Raw genomic sequence first — 20,366 nt, 5'->3', positions numbered from 1 at the left:
GAAGGTAGATTAACTACCACATGTAAAATTAACAAGTACAACGTTTCTGTAACTGTTACTGAGAATGTCATTGTAGTTAAAGTGTTCTATTGGTTGGTTGATATTACTGAGTGCACTGCCAGTTTTGAAACTGGCGAAAAAGATCACACATGAGCAAGAGCCAGATGGGAGCATAATGTTCCCTACTGAAATCTCTATTATATGATTGCTAGGGTTAGTGTTGTTTAGTCAATGTATATATAGTCTACTTAACTTAACAAGTTAGATTCATTGAAAATATGAAGTCATTTTAGAATGTAGGCTAGTTATCACTAATAAAACCTAAATGAATTCAACTATAAATAGTAGGTTATACTGACAAACTGTAAAGTTGACATTACTTAATTGTATTAGTCAAAGTCAATTTGGTGTTAGTTAGGATAACTCTACATTTAAAGTTGATATAACTAAAGTTAGTTTTGATTGCTAACTCAAGACTTAGGCCTACAGTTTACAGCTAAGTTGTGACTACCAACACACTAGACAAGGGTCAGGGCTATCACTGATAGTATTGATTGCATTCATTACATGATACGTGTAAGACGATCACAATCAAATTTCACACTTCACATTCAAAATACACAGCCATAGAATAGCAGAGACAGATATCAACAGTCGCTTATGCGGCCTGAGTTGTAGCCTATAGCCACAGCAGAATCAAGATACACTCGGCTTCAAAGAACACAAAAATACTGTAAATGTTTTTCACATAGAATTATATATTATGAGGTCAATATTATGACAGTAATTGAATGTCAGGGCAATAACCTAATTCACAGGCATGGATTTTACCTAGACTTACCTCTATTTAGCTTTCTCAATGTGTCCACGTTGATCGAATGCTGTTTAAAATGGCACCCATCGCCATGTTACAAAGGGCCCTCTACAAATTGCATGGCTGTGCACATTGTTCATGACCTGTTATTACCTAGTCCTATACGATAAGCAGGAATCATACCCAAATAAGTGAAAAACGACTCTGCTCAGGCCTTTTATTACACTGTAATAGAGAAAAATGCACAGGAGTCATGGGCAGCTTCATGTATTTCATAGATGCACCCATAAAACCTTAGAAAATAAACAAATGGAAAAGACAATTAGGGATATCAGTTCATAGATCATAATTTTTGTGATTTAGACTATTTTGACTCTCCGTATAAAATTGTAGTGTATCCGGTGATGTGTATCCGTGTGTGTAACCGTGTGTGTGTGTAACTGTGTGTGTGTGTGTGTGTGTGTGTGTGTGTGTGTGTGTGTGTGTGTGTGTGTGTGTGTGTGTGTGTGTGTGTGTGTGTGTGTGTGTGTGTGTGTCACCGGATGTTTATGTGTGTGTGTGTGTGTGTGTGTGTGTAACCGTGTGTTTATATGTGTGAGTGTATCTGTGTGTGTGTATCGTTGTGTGTGCACAGTATCTCTCTGTGTGTGTGTGTGTGTGTGTGTGTGTGTGTGTGTGTGTGTGTGTGTGTGTGTGTGTGTGTGTGTGTGTGTGTGTGTGTGTGTGTGTGTGTGTGTGTGTATCCGTGTGTTTGTGTGTCCATGTGTGTCTAAGACTATTCACTGGCGCTGCACTCTTGTCATGACTTTATGAAATGTAGATGAATTAAGAGGTTTGGGGTGAGGCCATTTGCAGACAGATGTTCCAATAAATCGCAGCGAGGAGTTAATTAGCCATGTTGATAAGCCATATTCAAATGTGATTAAAAAGGGTCAATGGTGCAAGTCTTGAACTTGTAGTAGATTCACTTGTTCCAACTGACCACAAACACCAAAGTGTACACTGTCATGTACTATCATGTTGGAAATGTGTCTTTCCTACATTAAAGGCCCAGTGCAGTCAAAAGCGTGATTTTTCTGTGTTTTATGTATTTTTCCACACTATGAGGTTGGAATAATACTGTGAAATTGCCCCTTTAGTGTAAGAGCTGTTTAAAAATAACTGCTTGAAATTTCTACCTATTTTGGTGGGATATAGTTTTGGCCTGCCTGGTGACATCACCAGGTGGTAAATTAGTTAATAGACCAATACGAAAGAGAGTTGCAAACCTCTCTGCTAATAACAGCTAGTTTTCAGTTTTCCACTCCCCTCTCCCAGACAGTCGTAGCAAAATTCTTGCTTGAGTAATTACTATTTGCTAAGAAGCTATTTTTTTTCTTTTTGATCATTTTAATTGAAAAGAAATCACAGTAAGGTACTTAATTGTTACCCAGAAATGATTTGATATTGAGATAAAAACGGCTGGATTGGACCTTTAACATCTGAGTAGACCATGTAATTAGCAGTGGACAGGTTATGAACCTTGAAAGACAGGTCATGAACCCTGAAAGACAATGACTGATTGATACACAAAGGTATATATTTAAGGGAAAGGTGTATCTCTGTATGTTCAAGATTTTCTTCCAAACTCAGCGATCTGAAAAATTTGTCACAGAAAATGTTAGAAAACAGCCAAAGCACTGCATCCCACATGATGGCTAATACAGGGAGAGATCTGGCAGATTTGAGATCTGGCGGATTTGAGATCTGGCGGATTTCCTCCTCCATACATGACCTTTATGACCTTGGCTGCTTCTGAGTAGCAGAAGGGGTACTTGTGTCTATAACATGGATAAATAGTGGTCAAATGATATTATCTGTCCCAGATGGGATGATAAATAACGAACTTGCCCACAAGTTTCTAAGAACTTTGCCTCTCTAACTATAACAAACTACAGACAGAATCCAAAAACGGACTTTACCTTAATGTATGTTGTTATAAATATGAGTGCATGAACAACAGTCCCATTGGACATTTTTTAACCTTCCTTTACCTAGGCAAGTCAGTTACGAACAAATTATTATTTACAATGACGGCCTACCGGGGAACAGGGGCTTAAACTGCCTTGTCCGCTCGGGGATTCGATCCCGCTACCTTTGGGTAATTGGCCCAACGCTCTAACCACTAGGCTACCTGCCGGCATTGTGTGTTGTCCACTCTACTCTAAGAGAAGCTCTCTCTTGGTTTTTCGCTCTGCCGATTTAGAGGTGAAAAGATAGACCTTTCCCAGAAGCTGAGAAAGTGTATTTTATACAATATTTTCCTATGTCAAAACCACATATTACAATTTTCAGATTCACACCAAAATGCATGCCTAAAACAAGATTGGTCAAAACATGAGTTAACCTAAAATCATTTTAGAATTATTGCAATCGTTATAGAAAAACAACACATCAACACCATGTATCTGTGTCCATTAATTGACCAGTGTATTTCTAACACCAATTACGCATTTCACTTGAACTTCTTAATGTAAATAACGACAGACTAACTCAATTACTGTTGACCATGCAATAAATCATATTTCCCGCGATTCAATTCAGCAATAACAATTCGTTATAGTTTACACATGTAAATGTTTGTATATAACAAATTCAAACGGAATCATAATCGAATATATATGATAGACAATATGTTTGTTTGGTAACCATTGGGTTAACTGTTGAAGAGGAAAGTTTACTCAATAAACTTGTCGAGGGCTACTGCACGCGCGGCTTCAGCTCAGGCACCGCTACGTCAGAGAGAGGCCCAGCCATGCTAATAATGGACAACCATCGCACAAAGACATCTACATTAACCTGGAATTCAAATAGATTTCTCAAATATTTCAAATGTGAGCTATCAAATACAATTAATTTGTTTACCATGTCCAGTATAGTTTTCATTGACACTGTCGATAAGAAAAGTCCATTAGGCCAATAGGCTATCTTACAGTTTGTGCCCATAAGACAACATTGATATAAATTGCATAGGTACATTTGATTATATGTGTTATATTGTCTGGAGGATCTTTGCATCGCAAGACAATTATGAATTGAACATTATCAAGGCAATGATGGTGCAGTATATTTACCCAATTTTCTCAACTCAGAGAGCGATTTGAATAAGAAATAGTCTTACAAAGATATTAGACTACCAGAATAGTGTTTCTGATGAAGCTCATGCGCATGCTCAGGGCCAAATATTATGAGCACGCAACCGTCTACCGAAAAGGATTTTCTCGCTGAAGCTACTTGAGCTAAAAAAATAATCACCTTGATAAATATAACTCTTAAATAAGGCAGAAAATGAATAAATAAGTTAATTACTCATTCAAATTGGGACATAACACTGTCGGCGGTTGATTAGTGAAAAAATATGATGTAGGCTACAATCATGGAGAGATCTTAGCATATCAATGTGTCTGCAAGCAATCAAACGCAAGCAAAATATGTCCATGCATGACAATTTTAACACTTAACATAGAAATGTTTAGCTTCACCAATGCAAACGAGGAGATGAGAATAAATACTGTGTATTGTGACATCCATTATTACTTTATATATATATATATATATATATATATATATATATATATATATATATATTCTTTTTTCTCTCTCTTTAAGTGTCTAAGGCCCAATAATAAGATGCTATCAAGTTTCATTCAAATCAAACTCCGGTAAAGAAAAAAAGATACTGGAAATACAGAACCACAGTGTTGAGAAACAAAATATATTGAATGCAAAAGATTTAGGCCTAACATTTCAATATCAGGACCTAATCTGTTAAAATTTCAACAGAAACAAGTTTTGTTATTTAAAAAAAATCCTCCTCCTAATTTAATTTGTAGAGAGGCAAATGTATTAGGCTACGTTTACAGTCTTATTCAACAATCCTCGAAATGTTTGAGTAGATAGCAACAACAACAAAAAGTGTTTAATCTTGTTGACGCATCTGTGAGGCCTACACTTTGCGTGTCGGAAATAGATTATGATAATTTTTTATATCCTGGTACTAAGTCCAGTCATCCCTATCTATGTGTGTGATCTTCAGTTTGTTACATCAACATGGCAAAATGGGATAACTTAAATTAGTTTATTCTTGTTTATTGTACAACCCTTGGGTCGTGAAATGTGTTGTTGGAAACTCAATAGGCTATAGTATTTTCCAATAGAAGACTAATTCAATATAAAAAACTAACGTTTTATGTGGTTCTCTGCAAACTTATAGATAATGCTCGCATCTGGATCAATGTATTTGTTTGAAAGCAATAATATTAGGCCTATAGGTCGTTTTCTCTCCGCGAGCAACAGTTGCTTTCGATTATTTGGTGAAGACAGTAACCTGTAACAACACACCAGGCATTTTCTGATGCCAAAGGTTGGTGAACCACTCTCGCCATAGTCGACACTCCAAGACTCTCCTAATACTGCGGATAACTTGGTGGCTAATCTAATTGAGCGTTCCGTTGTAGAGACAACAGTGCACGTGCTTCTCATCGTTAATCATTTTATAGTAACACCATCACTGTGAACATACCATATATAATAACCTCACCGAGTCCTTTCGTTTCAACAAGCCAATAAAATATCGAAGAGGAAAAGTTAAGAAAACTTAACTGCCTGTCACTTGTGAAAGTTCACAAAGGTCGCCATAAATCTCAAGCTCTAAGACTGCAAGGCTATTCACAGTTAACTCATGTTCTCCCTCTCTCTCACAGTGTGTGTGTGTGTGTGTGTGTGTGTGTGTGTGTGTGTGTGTGTGTGTGTGTGTGTGTGTGTGTGTGTGTGTGTGTGTGTGTGTGTGTGTGTGTGTGTGTGTGTGTGTGTGTGTGTGTGAGAGAGAGAGGGGGGGACAGAGAAAGAGAGAGAGAAAGAGAGAGAGAGCGAGCGGGAGACAGAGAGGGAGGGGGACGAATGAGTGAAGAGAGAGTAAAAGAGGGTTTGTGTGAGTGTGTGTAAGAGAGAGAGAGAGAGAGAGAGAGAGAGTGAGAGTGGGGAGGGAGCGAGAGAGAGAGCCCGCGCGGTAGGGAGAAAAATGAGGGAGCAGTTTTTTAACAGTTTTCCGTAAAAAAAAATACGTTGTTGAGTTTAGGAACGCAGCTGAGATCTATCTGCTCTAAAAGAAGCACAAACGTTTAATTTTTATGAGAAAAATATGACTGCTAGGAGTTAAACAAGGTACCACAAGAAACAACTAAAGTTAGGAATATCATAAACAAGTGTCCCGAGCTGACTTTTAAGAAAGCCTTTAAGCACAGATTTACACACCTCCACAGATTTACACACCCCTCCACAGATTTACACACCTCCACAGATTTACACACCACCACAGAACCCTACTTACAATTACTCCACGGTTGCTTTCCTTCAAAAGAAAAGTAACCTTGAGAATTTAAATATTGCATAAATATGAAAACTCACCTTGCAATTTAAAACACTTTTTTTCTCGAAGAGGAATATGTTGTGGGAATGATTGCGGAGTGGATAAGGCCGCAAGAAGAATGAAGGACTGATTTGAAGATTTTTCTCTTTTTCTTTTTTCAGATGTGTAAAATAAAGAATGTGAGCTCCTTCCTGGGACAGATTGAGGGGAAAGGGATGTGAAAGACTCTGCGTTATAAAGCGCCGCTTGAAGCACTCAACGCGTCTCTGAACTTGATCAGATTTTATGTGTCCTGCAGCGAGTCAGCGCCTACCCTGTGAAACTCGCTCAATGGCACGAATTTTTGGCTAAGCAAAAATCTCAGGATATTACAATTACTGCCATCTTTCTTTCTGTCTTTTATTCTTGCGTCTTACACCCTATAGAGCTTTGCAAAAAAAAGGCCCCCTCCCTTCTCATGCGGCTTCAAGAAAGCCACATTTCGGATCTCTGCCAACTGCATTCATGTTCTCAGCTAATAAGAGTCAAAATGCTAAAATAAAATAGATAGGTAGATAGATAGATAGATAGATAGATAGATAGATAGATAGATAGATAGATAGAGATAATTAGATAGATATAGATAGATATATATATATATATAGATAGATGTTGTAAACGGGAATGATTTACTGTTATTACACGTGTATTTTGAAATACACTATGTATAACCAAACGTTACAAACGTATGCCCCCATCAAAAAGGCACCAAGTAAAATGTTATCTTTTTGACCAATGCAGAGACGATTAATTGTGATTGTTGTTTAAACAACATGCTCGTGTATGACTGAATTATTTGACATGTAAGCCATAGGCTGAAGTTAATTATTATTTTTCCTAGAGTTCTATGGGATAAAAACATTTTCAGTAACTTTGTTAGGACAACCTAAAACAAACATTTGCTATGACTATTGTCCTCTGGTTATTTACAGTTTATAATAGAGATTATTCTACTTTTGCGCCGGGAGATAAACAAGGGTCATGGTATTGAAGCGACAGAACGCTCGCTCCGTTACCTTACCTGCAAAATATTGCCTGCACTAACCAATCAAATTAAACCACTGAGACGAACTGCCATTTTCAATACCAAACCGTGCCAATCAACAGACATCTAGCCAATTAACTTCCTTCTTTGGCGTCACGTGCCAAAGGGGGAGCTGAGCTCTCATTGGGCGTCATAGCACTGCCTCCCGAGTTCATTTATGTGCAGGGAGTGAGTGATTGACTTTATCAGTCCAAGGACATCATTCGTCTGGAAAGGGGGGGAAGTTTGATCATCTTTCTCACGGATCCCAGTTACGGGAGTTTCTCTCTGCTGTGTAAGCGAAGGATTGTTTTTTCCTTGTTTTGCTTTTCTACTTTTAAATTCTTATTTGTCGTTTCAACGCACTGAAATCGGGTTCCCGTTATTCGAGGTTAGAGTGAGCTCCACCAACCTGGAGTTTCAGTTGAATTTTCTTTTATTTCGTTATAAGTTCGCTTGAGCCCAATGACTATGCTCCTTGACAGCGGTCCGCAGTTCCCATCGCTAGGAGTGGGGGGTTTCGGAACACCGCGGCACCATGAGATAGGGAACAGAGATCCAGGTTTGGGACTCAATCCCTTCGCTGATTCATCCCACTCCGCAGCTTTCAAACTCAGCCCGGTGGCTCACGATATAGCCTCCAGCCAGACTTCAGCTTTTACCCCGCAAGCCAGTGGATACGCAGCTGCCCTGGGACACCATCATGGCGGACAGGTGGGTTCGTACGGCGGTGGACCGTTCAATTCAACCCGGGACTTTCTATTCAGAAACCGTGGCGTTGGAGAGTCCGCTGCATCGAGTGCCCAGCATGGGATCTTTGCCGCTTCTGCGGGGAGCCTGCATGGACCCCCTGGAATCTCCGATAACCCAGGACATCTGTTGTTTTCAGGGCTCCATGACCAGGGCGTGAGCCATACTTCACCAAGCGGACATGTAGTCAACAGTCAAATGCATCTTGGTTTACGCGGGGACATTTTTGGAAGACCCGACCCATACCGTCCGGTCGCCAGCCCTCGGACAGACCCCTACGGCGCTCAGCTCCACAACTACAACCACCCAATGGGGATGAATATGGGGATGAATGTGCCGACACACCACGGTCCTGGGGCCTTCTTTAGATACATGAGGCAACCCATAAAGCAAGAAATGTCGTGTAAATGGATAGATGAGAACCAGATGAACCGACCCAAAAAGACTTGTGAAAGGACTTTCAGCACAATGCACGAGATGGTGACGCACGTCTCCATGGAACACGTTGGCGGCCCCGAGCAAAGTAACCACATTTGCTTTTGGGAGGATTGCCCTAGAGAGGGGAAATCATTTAAGGCCAAGTACAAACTCGTGAACCACATTCGAGTGCACACTGGAGAGAAACCCTTCCCCTGTCCATTCCCTGGTTGTGGAAAAATATTCGCCAGGTCGGAAAATTTGAAAATTCACAAAAGAACACACACAGGTAATTTTATTTTCTCATGTTTCCTGACAAAAACCACAAGTTTACGTTGCCTATCAATAGACCGCTATTTTATTTTTGCAGTAGGCATGGGAAAGAGAATAGGCATATTGTGGAGAGATTGTTGCATTTTATAACTTAATGCTCGAGAGAAGGCCTCAATTTGGTTTCTAGTTTATACTGGGATAGATAATAAATATGTTGGAACGAAAATACCCATACTATTAGTTTATGCACTGAAGATTGCATTTGTTGAAGGATCGGATAGTCTAATTTAAGCCTATCTCAATATATATTAAATATGCATATTTTGACGTTGGCATGTGTGGACATATTTCTCGATTAGAGAAGCTGCACGCTCTCGAGGTGTTGATCGAGTTGTGTGCGTATTAAGGGAGACACATACAAAACGAGTGTGAGTGAAGTGGCCTAAACTACATTACGATGGACTCCCTCGGTGCATGTGTGAGTCTGAACAATTGGCCCGGTTACTCTCTCTCTCTTGTTTTACTAGGCTGGGCTATAGGCTACTACTCCATCCTACAAATCAGTGCAGCAGTTGGGTATTAGCATTGTAGCCTAAGTAAACACACTAGGACAAAGCATACAACCGTTGCCTAATATCAAAGTACATACTACATCAAACCCTTACAATAGCATTCGCTTATCCATATTTGTGCACGTTTATGTGTATCCTAAAAATGTAGGCCTGTATTGAACACATGCTATTGCTATTCACAGGGCATAGGTCATCAACGGTGAACAAGTCAGCAGAACATCTCTCCTCGAGAGCATGTCGAGTTTGCATATGTCGTGGTGGGAGGCTAATCAATCTGCTTTGTATAGGGGTTAACGAATTGTGTTTATTCCATCTTGCAGGTGAGAAGCCGTTCAAGTGCGAATTTGACGGCTGCGACAGACGCTTCGCCAACAGCAGTGACAGGAAAAAGCACATGCACGTGCATACTTCTGACAAGCCATACATCTGCAAAGTGTGCGACAAGTCCTACACGCACCCCAGCTCTCTCAGGAAACACATGAAGGTAATTACCGTGTCAATTACACCTTAAACACATTCATCCATTGACCCAGACTGGCTAATCAAAGCATCAGCCCCGGAACAGAATCACACTCCGCTGGAAGTTTTCACTGCTTTTTCACTAGGTTGGAGTGTAGGATAATGTTCATTTCCCAAATATTACTACTTAATTGGAGGCTAAGTTGGAGAAGCAAATTACGCTGCAAGCCTTCAATGCAATAGCAAATTGATAGATCAAAGGGTCAATTGTAAATGGACTTATGTTGAGTGTTTATCAGTGTGTAACATATTCAACGTTCTTCTTCAAGCTATATAGATATATCAATGTATAATAGCAACTCCTCATGTATTTTTTAAATTATTATTATTACAGGTACACGAGTCTCAATGTTCTGAGTCCTCTCCAGCAGCAAGTTCTGGATATGAGTCGTCCACACCACCAGTTCTGGTGTCAGCGAACACTGAAGACCCAACAAAAACACCACCGTCAGCCGTGCAAAACACATCTGGGCACAGCGATGCAGGACTGCCACCCAACTTTAATGAATGGTACGTTTGAAGTCAGAAGCAAGCTCTCAATGTGGACAAAGAGGTTTTAAGGAAACCTTAAAAAGTACTCAGACCAAGGTGTACACAACATGGGATTGGAACAACACGAGGAGATGAGAGCAAGCCAGCAGCAGCAGGCCTCGTCCTTTCTCAGGATTCGAAATGTGACTTTTATTCCGAGTTCGAAGAGAACAAATAAATCATAAATAATGAAATAATACTTTCTAAGAATAAAAAAAAAACATGTTTTTTCCCCTTTTTTAGTTTACAGATTTCAGATAATTATTTTATTTTTCATTTTATGTATTTTCTCAAATTTTTATTTAAAAAATAATGGAGAAGGGAGAATATTTCACGGTGTTTTATATAATGGTGACACACTACTGTCGCCTTTCAATTGATTGTTAAAACTTCAGACAGTCTTAAGAAACGTGCCAAAGTCTTTGTCTTGAACTTGAACAAAAAATAAATCATAAATAAATATATACTCGTGAATGTATTTCCTTGTTTGATGGGGTCGAATCTGTTGTCAATGTCTGTTTTCAGGTGGAGAAATGTGGTATTAGGTTACGATTGTTACCGTTAAATATAACGTTGCCTTTTGTTAATAACGTTGTAAATACATATTCATGATGCCATATTTATCAATTTGTAATTTAATTATGGATATAAGTTCTAAAACTTAAATGATATTTATGAAAATGTTTTCTAACAAGACTGTACAGTTTTGGGTCATAACCAGCTAGCATTAAACAACTATGATCAACTATAAAGCTCCAATATTGCGATTGTATCTTTTTTTAACCAATACATGTGTCTTATTTGGATCTAAGATATCGTCTATATAAATATTATGGATTTGTCTATATGATGCTGATTTTTCCATCACTTATTGTTTAGCTTGTGAGACCATTGACATGTAAATCATCAATTCTGTAAATCTGAATTGTAATCAATTGAGTTGGCAAACTATATAAAACGGTTCTGTCGTATATTTTTGGTCAAATTATCTTTTTTGTGTAGTTGACTTTTATAGAATCAGAGAGTAGAGTTCATTTGTAGCATGATTTCTGATTCGAAAGATCCATCAGCCATTGACAGATGTTATATCTAGTTCATTCACAAATTCCACACCAAGGTGACAATATTTTGAGTATTTCAAATTCGGGTCAAATACCCAAACATATGAGCCAGTATGGCATTCCTTTATAGTTCCAACAATGTCTTTGTGCAAGTATGTTTAAATGTGTGCATCGGCAACAATGGAACTGTCACAACACAGTATCTTCAAAATAAAAGTTTTTTTTGTCCGTCAGCTTGCATTGTTTTAAATGTAATTATTCTGTGAAACTAAGCGTGTTATTTGTTATAAGTACTGTGGTGTTGCATATAGAGCAGTTTGATTATACATTTGCTTGTTTTGTGTGAATAACCTGTCGAGAAAACCTTTTTGTGTGAATTAAGTCTAAGGAACACTAATAGATATATGTGGGTTGGGGAAAATATGTTCAGTGGCACAAAGAGTTACAGCATTGCATTGTAACCTATTTTCAAGAATTTAATCTTATGCATACCACAAAATATATTGTGCTTATGAGAACGATTTCAGACCACCAGCACTACTTTTAAAACAAAATGTAAAAACAGTACCTCGTAAGTGACAGTGATATATAAAATACGTTTATTTAAATAATTTAAGGAATATATGTTTTATATACTATTTTCTATACATTAATTTAAAATAAACACGTTTTTCTTATTCCCACAACCCTTATGCCCCATGCCCTGAAGTCGGAGCACATTTCTGACTTAGAAACGCAGCTAGAATGTGATGTTGTAACACTTTCTGGGAGAAATGGGTCACACTCCAAGTTATTCCTGAAAAGCAAATGTTTTACTGATGAACTGTGTCACTGTGCCACAATCGAGGCAAACGATGACACAACAGCGAGCCTATTCCTTATTTAGCGGGAAGAGACAAAGGTTCATTGTACAATTTAAAGTAGGCTATCGTTTGTTGGTTTGTTTGTTTTACCAACTATTTATGAAGAAATGTGAACATACATTTTGAATGAAATAAAAAAAATCATTAAAACTAACGAACTGTGACGTTTATCATTCTTTGTCATTGTTGTATTAGCTTATACTCTCTGCTAAGATCATTTAGAAAATACATTTGTCTGTGCGAGTCGGCACTTCACTTGAACTTGACACTGAGGAAGGCGCCATTTTAGCATCTTGTTTCTGGGAAGATGGACTGGAAAAGTTATCGACTGTAAGCTACTTGGTGCTTTCTAGAAGGAGGTGCGATTGGGCGAAACATACGCCATGTGTGAATGAAAGTGCCACTTAAACGGGATCACAACGTGAGAACTATCAAACTAACAACTACTAAAAAGTAAGCCAAGAGAGTGAGGCAAATGAGGACATGAGTTAGCAGCAAAGTATCGTCATACAGCCTATTAGGCTACTCAGGCTGCCAAAAGTAACCACTGAGCACCACGGCAGTCTTTTTACGCATGCGTGCTGAGTGCTGCTGCCAATGTATGGGCCACTACAGCGGGAAATAGTTTTGAGAAACGTTGTTGTAGCCTATTATCGAGTAGTCTCATGAAATATTAATTGTATGTAGGCTCCTCTAAAAATATAAAATAATATCAAACTATCAAACACAAAGTGAATTCAAATAAGTCATAATGCTAAACAATTGACATGTATTAGCCTAGCAAAAACCCTTGAAAAAATATCTGTTTCCCAACTGTTCGGCTAATCCTCAGAAATCATGGGGGAGACATAGAAGCCTATCAAGTTTGAATTATGATTTAACTTTACTCAGTGATGATTGTAGGCTATGATTGTAAATTAATGTTGTATAGCTATAAGACTTCATATTTACTACACAATATCTTCAGACCTACCCCCAAAGACTCTATACCCCCACTTCCAACCCTGCCCTACCCCCATCTTCAAATATAAACAGATTTAAGAATATATTCAAATTCCGTTTTCCATCCTCTTGCACAAGCGCGCTCTTGTATTTCACCAGGACATTTTGTCTTCTTACCCATGCAGTTCAAGTTCTTTCTAGCGGACCCCATGACGTCAAAAAAAATGGGATAGGCTTTCCCTACGAGTGGCTCTGTGAAACAACGCTCACGAAAGCAAAGCCACGCATTGATGATGGCATATCGGAAGAAAAGCCTAAATAATACCTTATTCAGACGAATACAACCTAATACAAGCTGATAACTCCTAGCATAATCGTGTTTTGAGATGATGAGAAAACTGGGTGTAGGCCTATATCCACAAGAAAAACATGAAAGGCTCCTTTTTGGGGACTCTCAATGGGATTAGAAAGCGCTGGTAGTCACATGGTATGAGGTGGGTAGCGGTTGTCTGACAGTGGTGTTTGTGAATACAGTAGTAGGCTCTATGTATGTGAATAGCATTAACATGCAGTATTCATTCATCTTGACATATGGACGGGGATATATTTGGAACCATAGAACAGCTTTGACACCACACACATTAATCTATCCACGACTCTAGCGCTCACAGTCACATATGTGCTCTCATCATATCTGGAGTAGCCTATAGTCATCTATATTCAAACCTATATCATCATCTATTATCAAATCTCTTTTCAAGTGGCAAAGTCCGCATAAATTGTTACGGGTTTAGTACGTTTACATGCACACTACTAATTCGATATTACATTGATTATGGCACAAGGCCGAGTATGGCAATAGACGTGTAAACATATTACTTTGCTTATCTTAATCGGCGTGAAGTCAAAATCGAAGTAAGCATATGCGGATTTAAACACCTGGTTTTCTGAGCAATCTTTCGAATTATTAGAACATGTAAACGCCTTAATCGGCGTTCCAGTGGTGTAACTGTTCTACGCATGTGCTAGCACCAGCGGAGCGAGCCTCCCTCTTCAGCGTGAGTGAAGTGAGTTTGAAACAACTGAATGCATGCGTTTTAGAAGTCGTTTTCACATACAAACTTTATAAGTGCAAACTCAGCATTAAATACGCTTCCCCAAAAATAATATGGTAGCAGTGGTAGAACGTTTATTTTGATTGGCGATTTTCTGCATTTATCAGAGTGCCATCAGGTAGCCTGATTTCAAATGTGTCCATGTAAACAGGATTGTTAGGGAAATTCTTCTTCTTGCAAAGCATGTAAACGTTTTCATTGAACTATTATATTAATCTGACTATCCATAATGGCATTATTGTGTGCATGTAACCGTTGTTTGACAAAACGCCCCCCCCCCCCCCCCCCCCCCCCTTCCTTGCCTTCCTCCTCCCGGCACGTGAGTCCATAAGAGGACTGACCAATACAAGCAGGTTCCGAACGCTTTTTGTCACGCAACCGAGTTTGTGATCTTAATAAAGTCTCTGGATAAATTATCTCGCGCAAGGCGTGCTGCAAAGTGAGAGTGTATCAGAATTATTGGGTCTGGCACGCAATGCATGCAATTCCCTAAATTCTTGAGATTCACGTTCTCCTTTCTAAATATTTGAAACCCAGCACGGCTTTGCAGGGCTGTTTAACAATATGAATTAGGAATTTTAAAATCATAATGGTGTTGGGGTCTCTTAGAGATGCTATAACACGGTTCAAGTGGTCAAAACAATAGACCTGCTATGTAGGCTAGTTGGGCCAAATCTTAAACTGGTATTTTTCATCACTCAATTCAAATCTAAAATTACGCAAGGCACTCAAGATCCAACATAGGCCTTTGTTTTCTTCTGACAAAATTACATTTAACTAAAATAATCATGTAATTGGCCACTAAATGGTAAATTATTTATTAGGCTAACTAAGCTCTTATTGAGTGATGCTGTTAAACATGAATAAAAACAAGTAAGAGAGTCCCCTTTACAACAATACAACAAAATGTAGTGTTAAAACTTTGAAAAGTCTTCCGTTTCTAATTTTACAAAACAAAAAGTGTTCTCATAAAGTTTCTTAAACTTCTCAAGTCAGTGGAAACATTAATTATATCTTGGTATACTATTACGCACATGCGTAATTAGCTCGTTATAACCTCAGTCGGGTTTAGTACTAGTTTTAAATGTTACACATTGCAACAATCAAAGTAACACTTAATAATATCCTTAGCATTTGCATACAGACTAACAATCATCCGCGAATTACCTAACTATGCACGACCATCATTATAACCTGTTTATCAATTACTGATGCTTATTTTCCCTGAAGATGGAAGCCTGTTGAATATACATAGGTATTCACTGAGCAAGGTAATCCAGGATGTATGCCGTTAAAAAAAAAAATCGGAGGTGTTACATGGCTATTGTGATGGTAACGAGGTGGTACAATGGCATTGTTATTGACTTCAATGATTCGTTGACTATTTGAAATACTACATTTCCATTTTATTGAAGTTATCGGAAAACATTTAAATTGCAATGTTAAGTCAGTGCTTTTAGTAATGGGAAACTATTTGCATGTTACAGAACATTCATTACATCTATACAGGTATTCTTGAAAGCAAACTGTCACTTGAAACGATTCAGAACAGCATGCACACCAACAGTAGGTCTGTACTGTCACACGCACATACAACCACATTTACCATAGGCCTACATCAATGCTTGAAGTTTATGCAGATAAGATTTTAGCTTGACCATGTCCATATGAAACAGATAAACAAAATCAAGGAAAACCTAATTTAACAAACCACGTCGTTATGCAATGGCACACAAAGGTTTCAACTCAATAGCATAGTAGACTCTCAAGATTCATGGTGTCGTCATACTGTCATTAATTCAATATTTCAATTACGCCCCAAAATAATATTTCCATTGCAAAATAGGCGCAAAACGTATGATTATCAATTAGGTTGTCCAACTGTAGACAGTCTTAATTCCCGAACATCTGGGAGGGTGTCAGTCTTGATGACTTCCTCTTCCGCGCAGGCCTGGGAGTCACCGCTAATAGGTCCCCGGAGTGGAAGTTGAAGCGCTCTACTCGGCAAAGCAGATGTTCAGCTATGTATATGGTGAAGTGCGTTTGTCTTTTGACAGATATATTTTCAACACTTTTGAGAGGTGCTAAGTGAGCAATTGACAATTTTTATACGTGCCATGCCATCGCCGAAAACCACTCCAAACCGAATTACCCCGGTGCCCCGTAACTCATCATCTGAAGACGTCTCTGGTGGGAGAGAGGCCAATATTCTGCCTGATCTCTCATATGATTTCGAATAGACTGGTAATTACATTTAATTATTGAATATGGTTATGCACACCAGACGTTTTTTCTCCATCAGCCTATACAATCAATAAGCCTAACAACAAGCTAAAGATAGCCTACAGGCCTAATCATTATGCCCTGTTGAAAATGCCATACCCGCTTCTCCATCACTCTTCAATATTTTTACGCATGTGTCGGATCTTGCAAGTTGTCTTAAATTAATCTCGTGTTTTTGATTGAGTTTAGCTCAGGTTGTAAAGCAGGTGTGATCTTTGCAAAAAATATATATAGTTGTCAGCTGTTGTCTAAACCCGCACGGGACAAAGTTGTGTTTCAACAAAGTTTGCACCTGAAAGCCGTCTTTTGTTTTTGGGCAGCAAGGATACCCCACTGTGGCAGTGTCCCGCCTAGGGGAATGGGTAACAGCAGATCTCTGCACTCCCGCCTACCTCAGCTTTTAAAAATGAATATCTAGGACAGTGCTTGTTAATGTCTTTCATTTGAAACCGTGAATTGGAAGTGGGGGTTCCAAAGTTTCCATTAAGACCTGGAAATACAGCCAACGGCCCAACGCAACTTTCACGCGAGTTAGAGGATGTTTGAATGGGAAGATTACAGTTAACAATTTGGACAATGGAAATGTATGACATAGCTGTCAACATGCCTACTGGCGCGCGCCCACCACCGTCCCAGTTACCAATGTGGCGCGCCACACGTTCAACGCAATTTCCCGCGGGGTTTTAAGATTATGAACATGATGAGGCGGCACAATTCGCACTCCACGAACTGACTAATGAGTTAACTCAATTTCAATTAAAAAAACAATGAACATATGAATGTGCGAAAATAATAATATCCAAACTATGACACAGGAATGACACAGGAATATCAAGGAATGTGAGAAATAACCACCGATCTAATACACTTTACATTTTTGTCATGGAGCTGTCAATCAGAGCAAAACTGCTTCAAGACAGCTAGAACTATGGTTGGATAATAGTTTCGTGCAATATGCCCGATAGTTTTTGAACATTCCATACAGTTGCATCTCCATCCGATTAGTCCAGTAGATGCATATGTCTGCTCTGCTAGATAGCCTTTCCCCACTGTTCAATTCCTATCACATAACACAACAGACTGTAAAACATTTTTATTTTGGTTTGAATCAGACATTCTTTATCGTTCTTTCAACATGCAATACTGGCGTCTTCTATGAAAACAATCATTTTAAGAACTTTAAACCTCTACAATATGTCTGACACATTGTAGCCTAAATCAAATAATTCAGCAGACTTTGCTTATGTATCGAGTCAGAAATCCAAAACATAAGAATCATGCCTGACTTTGTAAAAATGATAACCTATGCAGTTTTCAGTTTCCCTGCAAGGCAGTAATATGTTAATATGTATAAAATGATCAAATACAAAAACATTTGTCCATAACTCATATAATTTCACAGTGAAAACAGTGGTGAAACAGTGGCGAATGACCACCAAGACTCTAATCAGGGGAAATTAGTATAATGTGAACTTTTATGACCCATGATCCACATGGATTACCCCCCCCCCCCACCACCACCACCTTTATAACTCCATAAGACCAAATAACAGAATGCTATTGGATAGCCAACAAAGATTCCACTTGAACTTTAAATGTCCAGGAAAACATAGGTAACACACCATGTATACACTGAGGCATGACCATGAGCAAATACATGAAGGCCACGGAGAGACAGGTGTTGCCAAAGGGGATGGAACAGAGATGAGGGCCGATCTGACTGAGAGGGGAAAGGTCAACAGACAAACTGCTCCGTCACCTCTTCTCTTCCAGGGCCATGGGTGGTGACGGGTGGTGACAGTGGACCTGAGAGATCATGACAAAGCAGCAACATCATATGACCACAGTTTGGGCTAAAGTCTTGCCGTGGGCATCGTACCCCTATCACCAGCAAATGAGAGCGTCAGAAGGCAAAGACCTCCATGAGTCAAACAGTACCTCACAGCTCCACACATCCCAGGGAGTCAGAACACGGGGTGAGAGAGGAGGCCTCAGGGAGCATCATCACAGCTCTGGTGCAGCACCTGTATATACGGAGTAGGAGGACGGATACCTTTACACAAGTGTTGATGCCTGCAATAGAGACGCAGGTTGACATTTATTGTCATGAATCTTGCCCTGGAGGCAGAACTGAGCGATTTCCACTAGATGGACCAGCTGCAAAGTCAAAATTGTCTATATCTTAAAAATGTATTAAAACATACATGTGCTTTTCAGTCTTAATTTAAGGTTAGGGTTAAGCATTGGGATTAGCAGTGTGGTTAAGGTTATCTGATTTTGTGGCTGTGCCAGCTACTGACGACTCTGCAGAGCTGCCTCCAGGGCAAGATTCATGACAATAAATTCCAACCTGCAGTACAGATGTCAGGGCTAAAGCACTCGAATATTCAACCCATGTATATGGTAGTGAGATATTCTGCTCCCTAGGACTGCAGCTGATATAACACTGCATTCCACATCTCCAAATTTGATTCTCCCACTGCGCCTTTCAGCCCAAACAACAAGGCCAGGGTTATATTTTCCCTGTAAATAAATAACACCTATTATTTCATTGTCTGTCGGTTTAGTATCTTAGTGAATTATCACTGTTCCCATATTCTTCCAGACTTCACGTCCCCTCGCTACAACCGAGCACAGAGTATTCAAAATCCATTTTCACTTGAGAACCTTCACCACGCTATGATGGAAAAACATTTGTGCTATTGTCGTTAATGTCTACTGGACACTATTGTTATTATATGTTATGGTCTTAGTTGCCACTACAGCAGCACAACGAGAAAGAAAGGTGTAGTACTAGGCCTGGGGGGGGGGGGGGCAGGTAATAGGGCCTGTTGAGAGGGGGCAGTGGGGGTTTGGGGGCCAGGTGCTGGTGGCAAATGCCAGACTATTGCTAAAGCGACCTCATGCCAGGATAATGCAAGGGCCATAGGTGTCCCCGAGTCAATCTGAACCCTCATGCTGATAGTCTTTCAATGCCGCTCCAGTAATTACTTTTCCCTGTTTCAATTCTCCCCTGGACAATCCCTGGGAGAGACAAAAGAGGACATATTTTGTTTTCAGCTTTGCAAAAGTGCACAACCATTACATGGCATGTTTTAACATTTCTTATTTATTGGAAAGTGCAGAATGTGGTTCTCACTTGGAATATTGGTCACAAACATTGAGAGTGTTTTTGTTGTTGTTGTGCAACTAAAAAAGTGTGAAACCTGGAAAATATCATAAACGTAATTCTGATCAAATAAACAACAACATTATGAAGTTCATATTTTATTCAGATACTACTTTACTCAATAGGTGTGACTGAAAGTGCAATTTTTTACTTAAAAATGGCTTCGTGATGGGCAACATTTCTCATTTCCTACATATTATACACTGGCCTATTCACTGATTCTGAGATAAGGGACACATTTGAAATATGTACATGATATTCTCTCAGTTAAAAAGCAATATTTTCAAATATTTTCATATATGTCTTAGAGAAATTCTATCCATACCTAGGTAAAACTACCTATGACATATTTATTTTGGGAGCTTCTCTCTCCAAATGTTCCACTTCTTGCCTTGAAAGTACCTCATAACAATTAAAGAGCATTTGACAGTCTGAAATGGTTCAAATTAGTTTTTGTTTTTCCCTTTGTGATTTTATAATTTACATATGGTGTGTTATGTATCATAGTAACCATGAGTTTGAAATATATTCTCATTAAAAGAAGGCATGTATGATTTATGTTATTATTATTGTCTTATTAATTAGCG

General features: G+C 39.0%; 1 protein-coding gene across 1 annotated transcript; it reads left to right on the top strand.

Moving 5' to 3' along the window:
- The first annotated feature begins 7,450 nt into the window (after nucleotides 1-7,450).
- Nucleotides 7,451-12,424, top strand: LOC129827685 (zinc finger protein ZIC 3-like). Its single transcript, XM_055888745.1, has 3 exons — nucleotides 7,451-8,740; nucleotides 9,617-9,780; nucleotides 10,150-12,424. Exons 1-3 carry the CDS (start codon nucleotides 7,750-7,752, stop codon nucleotides 10,333-10,335), a joined length of 1,341 nt encoding a protein of 446 aa, XP_055744720.1. The 5' UTR covers nucleotides 7,451-7,749; the 3' UTR covers nucleotides 10,336-12,424.
- The last annotated feature ends 7,942 nt before the right edge of the window (nucleotides 12,425-20,366 follow it).

The sequence above is a fragment of the Salvelinus fontinalis genome, chromosome 29, assembly GCF_029448725.1.
Source record: "Salvelinus fontinalis isolate EN_2023a chromosome 29, ASM2944872v1, whole genome shotgun sequence".
Lineage (NCBI taxonomy): Eukaryota > Metazoa > Chordata > Actinopteri > Salmoniformes > Salmonidae > Salvelinus > Salvelinus fontinalis.
Note: the sequence above shows the minus strand (reverse complement) of the source record. Positions and strands in the feature narration are given on the sequence as shown.

Coding starts and splice junctions, on each gene's coding strand:
- LOC129827685 (XM_055888745.1), top strand. CDS start 7,750: ATGACTATGCTCCTTGACAGCGGTCCGCAGTTCCCATCGCTAGGAGTG. Junction 8,741..9,616: donor TCACAAAAGAACACACACAG/GTAATTTTATTT, acceptor TCCATCTTGCAG/GTGAGAAGCCGTTCAAGTGC. Junction 9,781..10,149: donor CTCTCAGGAAACACATGAAG/GTAATTACCGTG, acceptor TTATTATTACAG/GTACACGAGTCTCAATGTTC.